The sequence below is a fragment of the Bombina bombina genome, chromosome 1 (genome assembly GCF_027579735.1).
Source record: "Bombina bombina isolate aBomBom1 chromosome 1, aBomBom1.pri, whole genome shotgun sequence".
Lineage (NCBI taxonomy): Eukaryota > Metazoa > Chordata > Amphibia > Anura > Bombinatoridae > Bombina > Bombina bombina.
Window position 1 is genome coordinate 1,134,181,587 of NC_069499.1, and position 7,035 is coordinate 1,134,188,621.

Below are 7,035 nucleotides of genomic sequence, written 5' to 3' on the forward strand. Positions count from 1 at the left end.
CTGTTTCCTGTTTCCTTATAATTGTGCCGCTTTTGTGTTTATGGATAAATAAACAGTTTGCTACAAGGCACACGATCATAGTAAATCAGGAATAGCATAATATGTCTGCGATTAGCTGATGACTGTCGTATAATACAGGGACAGGGAAATGGAAGGTAACCTTGAAAATCTACTGCTCATTTGAGGTCCGAAGTGTTACTGTATTGCCTTTTTATTAGGAATTTGCTGACTATACAATTCTACTGTAGTTAATGTTCCTTTAAATAATATACCCGATTCTTAGGCTGCTTGAAATGTTGAGAAATATAAAGTCATTAAATCTTACTTTTTGCAGATTTTATTTTGACTATGTACCATTTAATTAGCCCTCTTTCTAACTAATTCTAGTTTATTTATGTCCCAAACTGTACACAATTATTCTGATGAGTAATAAAGTAAAAATTAAAATGAATTAAGTAATTTTTCTGTTACACATACCATTTCCTATACATATATTATTTAAATGGTTTATGCAATATAACTAAAGTGTGTCCTCTCTGCAGAAAAATAAGAAAAAAATATTTATTCATCGAATGAAGTAAAACACAAGAAACACACATACTTTCAAAATCGAAAAAAGGCTTTATTTTGGCATCATGGTAGTGCAACGGGTTTGTGCAAAAAGAACTGAGCAAACACAAAATGTGTATCATGTAAACTTTGGTCAAACATTAGTCTTTATTTTCTTGTTGCTTTCTTTAAATGTACTGCATCAACCACGATTTAGCAGCTCCTTCACTCTTCATGTTTGTTTCATTTAAGATTGTTGGATAACTTCTGTATTACTTGAAGATACCACTTTTCCATCCACTGTTTCTTCAATCATAGTTCTCTGCCTCACTACGGTTGTTACTGTGTTGGTATTCTCTGTACAGATAGCCACAGCTAAAAGAGACAGTGTGAAACTCAGTATAGAAGGCCCAGCCATTCCCTTGCTTTAGTATTAATATTAAAGAGATAAAAAACTGTTTATACACACACACAGATATTTATATTTTTTCCAGCAAGCCCGAAAACATAGAAGCAAAGAGTGCAGTTTTATAAATCTCCACTAGGTGGCGATAGGAAGCTGAGTATGGAAAAAGGTAGATATGTGACGTCAGCTGAGGGAACCTGGCCTGAAATTATAAACTCCAAAAGTTTGGAAAATAGCACACCTTTCTCATTATGGGGCACGGAATAAAAGGACCTGCCAAAGTCCCAGTGCATAATCCAAGAAACAGAAAGTATTCCAGCCTCCAAGGTCTTTAAAAAGAACCTTTATTTCCACATAGGGTCCTCAGAAGAAAACATACAACGTTTCAAGCCTATTCAAGGCTCTTAGTCATGTAACTAAGAGCCTTGAATAGGCTTGAAACGTTGTATGTTTTCTTCACATATCTAACTTTTTGTTTCCTGAAATTATAAACCTCTGGTATTTAAGCAGTTCTGTTCAGGCATTGTGCACCTTGATAAAGGCCCATGTTGGGGCTGAAACGTTGGTCATGTTCATGTGTACTATGAAATTAAATATGAATTTACAGTAAATACACAGTATAGACTTTATTAAAAAATGAATATTGCATAAATATCGTTTTCATGTTTTCATCTTCTTAACTGCAAAGGGCTCCAATACACTTATATACATGTCTATATATATATATATATATATATATATATATATATATATATATATATATATATATATATATATATATATATATATGTGAGTGTGTGTGTGTGTGTGTGTGTGTGTACACATGGATTTATGTGTTTATATGTGTAAATATGTCTGTAAATACATATAAATACATAAATATATATGTACACATATAAAGACACACATATATATATATATACACACATATTTAGACATTTGTATCTATATCAATGTTAAAGCCCTTTGCCTGAGACCTCATATCTTTGAGCCTTTATAACTTTTTTGTGCATTTTGTTTTAAAATAATTATTATTGCGTTCAAGCGATCGTGCTAACTTTCAACTTATAATACCAGTGGTAAGCCAGACAAGCTCAAACACCCGCGATAAACCTCTTATCGCACACGTTTGCACTCCACTCATAATTTGGCGCTTTATTATTATTATATTTTATTGCAATAGTGCGCCACTTGTAATTTAACCTTATATCAGCAGTAACTACTCACCTTTCTGAGTATTATGTGTTGATTGTGACATACTGAAAACAGAAAAAGACAATATAAACAATATATCACAATACAGTTGCTCATCTCTTATAAATACTTATGAGTCTACAGCAATTCAGAAAGTTTTGTAAATAAGAACTGGAGAAAATGTGAGTTGCAGTGATTTAGAAGACATGCATAATGGGTTCTACCATGAAACTAGGATTTGATGATGATGATGATGATGATGATGATGATTATTACTATTATTATTTTTAGATGCTGAAAACAATTCTGTCCAGAAAAGTATTCAAACAAAAGCCTTTACATGTAAAAGTTTGAAACCGAGACCAGTGAACCTGAAGATGGATGTGCTGCTGCAAAATAATTCAAGGAACTGATAATGAATCTGTATTATGGTTTTTACCTTAAGTCTTCCCCATCCAGCAGACGTCTGTATGTGGCGATTTCCAGCTCCAGTCTTGCCTTGGCATCAAGGAGCTTACTGTACTCAATAGAGTGGCGCCCTGAATCTGACCGGACCTGCTGGAGCTCAGCCTCTATCTGGGAAATCATAGCCTGGTGCTGAACCAACTGAGCGCTGTAGCGAGCCTCTGTTTCTGATAACGTGCTATCCAGCATTTGTTTCTGGAAATAAAACATTTGAGAGGTAACATAAGGGATCAATATGGCCATACTTTTTTATTATTATATTATTATTATTTCTGTGTTTCCAAATTTTGAAAATTCAATTGTGTGAATGCTCCACAAAACACTTTATAATTAGCTACATTTATATATAATATTACATTGCAAAAGTTCTGCATACAAAATAATTTATTTTTGTTACCAAAATGTGCAATGTTTTGCAGTCCAGAGACACACTCCTTGAAAAACATTTTCAGTACGTTAATCTTATTTCCCCTGCTCTAGCCAATTAGGGGAAGCTATAATTAAGCTCCTGGAGTGATATTGCAGGATTAGCTTTTTGGATTCGGAAGAATCCATTTCCGCCTCTCTGTGGCAGTGGAACATAAACACAGTTTCCAAAATGAAATTACTGGAAAAGCAGGCAAAATAAATAATGCCTTACTTTTTACTATGAATAATTATGGGTAATACAGTTTTGAATTCAGTTTATCTTTAACCTAAACTCAGACGGCTGATGGTTGATGATACTAGTTTAAATATTATTATTCTCATTGTGATCAAAATACAGGTACAGATCCCCAAATCCGGAATTCCAAATTCCAAACTTATTCTGAAATGTATTTATTTATTTTTTTAAATGAAAAGATCAAAAACTAAGTTTTTCCCTGTCTGTAAGTCACAATCTTCTCTGTTTGTTTTTTTGTTCTAAAATGCAATTTAAAAAACTAAAATGTTATTTAAAACAACAAACATTACCTTTCTGATAACATTACCTGTACTATCTTTCTGAGGGTGCTTTGTATTTAAAAGTATTACAAATGAAACTATCTTTAGGTTACATGTATATGCTGTGTAATGACATGTAAATATTGCCTAAATGACATAAGATATTGTGGTATTCACATAGGGGCCGATTTTTCATTGGGCTGAATGGCCCCTGATGCCCGTGTTTCTGTGCGAGCCTTAAGGCTCGCCGGAAACAGCAGTTATGAAGCAGCGGTCTTAAGACCGCTGCTCTATAACTGGTCCGCTGTCTCTGAGGCTGCGGTCTGCAATCCGCCCGATCCTAAACGATCGGGTTGATTGACACCCCCTGCTAGCGGCCGATTGGCTGCAAATCTGCAAGGGTCGGCATTGCACAAGCAGTTCACCAGAACTGCTTGTGCAATGTTAAATGTCGACACCGTATGCTGTCGGCATTCAGCGATGTCTGACAGACATGATACGCTACAGCATATCATGTCAGACAGACATTGATAAATAGGTCCCTTGGTCTCATCCCCTCTCCAAACTTTCCTATTTAAAGGACCAGTCAACATTGCAGGAAGTGCACATAATTAGCTACATAATAAAATATGAAGCATTTTGATGCTAATCTTATTAAAAAATTATGCATATTTTCTGAAAACAATCCCCATCCTCTGAGGATTCCCCATCCTCTAGAGTCTCTCTAGCCAATTTAGCAGAGCATGATTTCTGTCATGTGCGCATGCGTTAATGGGCCGGTGATGTGGTTACCAGCAATAGCTCTACAGTGCACGTAAAAGAAACGTGCGCAGCATCTTTTAGTGTTAATGCGCTGCTCCAAGCATGTCAGCACTGCGACTGCTCGATCTTGTCAGACTAATTGCATCCAGGTAACAGGGGAAGTGTTGCGGAGTGTTAGTCAGGCATTCACACAGCACAGGTATTTCTTATTCTTATGTGTGTGTAAACATTTGGAAACCTGTGCTTGTTACATTATACCCATTAGCAATGAGACGTGTGTTGTGGGATATTGTTGCTTAGTAGATTTGTTCTATAGTGCTTTATTTAGAGCCTTGCACTGCAGAAGAATAATTAGCACTGCTCTGATTGGAAGTGTAAGACTGTTCATCACATCATGTCCATCCTCCTCAGGACAGGGGCAGCCGGGATATGGCGCCATAATTGAACACACCAAAATAAAAATGTATGTTTTATAAAATATTTACATTAAAATATACAAATTTTATGCTGCAGATGCATTTCATTTCACAAAACCTATGCACCGGTAATGATATTAACATTTTGCATTTTAAAACTATTGACTGGTCCTTTAACAGATGCAAATATTCCAAAATCCAAACTATTCCAATATCCAAACCTTTTCCAATCCCAAGCAGTTTGGATAAAGGATTTTCTACCTGTAACATTATGGCTTTGTCTTCCTTATGCAGCCGAGACATATTGTTCTCTTTCATACTAACCATGTTCATGAGAGACTGTAACTCGATCTCCAGGCTTTGCACTGTGCGTTTCAGATCTGTGATTTCAGTCTTTGATAAGTGGATAGCTTCAGTATTGCATTCAACTTCCTTGTACAGAGGCTCACACTGTGAAAAGAGTTTTCAGTATTGTTAGAATTCACAGGTCAGAAGTAGGATTAGTTATGCCACGTCTAGATAACTTGTCTAGTGTTAGACAACTACTGTACTATTGTTTAAATTGTATATTTTAATATGACTTTATTACAGTTACGACTTTATTATTTAGTTACGCTACTTTCAGCGTAAAGATATGGATTTGTGTCACTAGTCTATGTTTATAGATAATGTGAATTATAGGGCTATAGGAAAGACATATAAGAACATTAAGGCCTAGATTACGAGTGGAGCACAAAATTGCACTTATATTTGTGCACCACTCAGTAATACCAGAGCACGTAGATGTGCAATGGTATTACAAGTTAGGCGCAATTTGAACGCAATCCCTTTACAGGTAAAATAGCGCTCCACTAATCTAGCCCTAAATGTCCTTCAGATTGAGCCATCACATACCTGCTGTAAGTACAAAGTCTCTGCTTCCTGACGACTCTTTTCGGCAAGTTGTTCATACTGTTCCCTCGCTTCTGCCAAAATTTTTGACAGATCAACGTCAGGGGCTGAATTCATCTCCACATTCACAGTGCCTCCTGCCTGGCTTTTGTAAGCAGCAAGTTCCTGAAAGAGAAACAAGAGAAGGGGACGTTGTTAACATCAAGTCATCAAGTCAGAATTAAAGTCCCATGAAACAGGTTGAGATCTGTGCATATCCTAAAAGGGCTAATTAATTTAAAATAGTTTGCATAAAAAAATGTTTAAAAATTGCTGGCAAGTATTTTAAAATAATTTTCAAAAATAAGCAAAATTCATTACATAGCTAAGCTACCTGGAGCAGCCAACTCCACCCCCCTTATCAGTGTTTAGGCACAGGCATTGTATTTCAATTGAGTTCACAGCTTCTAGGCATGCTCCAGCAGATAATCCCTATTCACTTTTGCATTCTACCAAAAGAACAATAAACATAGATACAGCCATAAAAGGAATTGTGTGGGGGGAGTTAGAGCTTTACAATTCAGAAACTAAAAAGAAAGGGTTAATGGGGAGGCACTGCAGTATAAATTTGCAGGTAAAATAATTAATTTACATATTATATTATTTTGTCTCTATCCCAACTTGTTTTATGTCCCTTTAATGTCCTTAGATCCCGTAAACATGTCACTTTCATATCATACAACAGACTTGGACAAATCCATGGTGCCAGAGCACATCAAGATTTGCCTTGGGTTTTGACATTGCCCAGGCACTGCCCCCATTGCCTACAACCATAACCCCTTGCTATTCAATGTATGTCTATGGTAGACTGATTGCCCCTGCTACATATCTGTCTGTTTCCAGTAATGAAGGGATTAAAACATACATACACACACACACACATACATATACAAATATATAAGTAAAACGTGCCTCTTCATGGTTCCTCTTTAGGAAAATTAACTCTTCCTTCAGTCCTTCAAGCTCCAATTCCAGATCTGACCTGTTGAGAGTCAACTCGTCTAGGGCTCTGCGCAGGCCAATGACATCATTATCCACTCCAAGCCTTATGGCCAACTCAGCCTCAAACCTGAAGGAGAGGTGACACATTATTAGAAAGTGCTTTCATCATTTGTGCAGCTGCCACAGGAATGCTACAAACCCTTCTGTGGTAATGCCCTTTTTCTAAGAGATCAAGATGGGCAAGTTAAAAACCTTACATTTGTGCTCTATATAAATGGGATTGTATTTAATACTCTGAAAATATGATATTTTACTAAGATATCAATATTGAAACTCTTCACAGAATGTTTTGTTGTATTATCATTAGTTCTGAGAATCTAAGTGCATGTAAAGAGCATACCAAACTTACTTCATTTTGAAGTCATCAGCAGCCAGTGTGGCATTATC

At 36.1% G+C, this 7,035-nt stretch overlaps 1 protein-coding gene across 1 annotated transcript in view; it reads right to left on the minus strand.

The window, feature by feature from the left end:
• Nucleotides 1–601: 601 nt before the first annotated feature.
• The window catches only part of LOC128641597 (keratin, type I cytoskeletal 47 kDa-like), an 11,835-nt gene continuing 5,401 nt past the window's right edge, over nt 602–7,035 (minus strand). The window contains exons 3-9 of the mRNA XM_053694138.1: nt 6,998–7,035; nt 6,559–6,715; nt 5,611–5,772; nt 5,041–5,166; nt 2,589–2,809; nt 2,183–2,214; nt 602–924 (exon numbers count right to left, since the gene is read on the minus strand). The exon at nt 6,998–7,035 is cut by the window's right edge and continues 35 nt beyond it. Coding sequence (XP_053550113.1) covers nt 797–924; nt 2,183–2,214; nt 2,589–2,809; nt 5,041–5,166; nt 5,611–5,772; nt 6,559–6,715; nt 6,998–7,035 — 864 coding nt within the window. The 3' untranslated portion in view covers nt 602–796. The remainder of the gene's footprint in view (nt 925–2,182; nt 2,215–2,588; nt 2,810–5,040; nt 5,167–5,610; nt 5,773–6,558; nt 6,716–6,997) is intronic.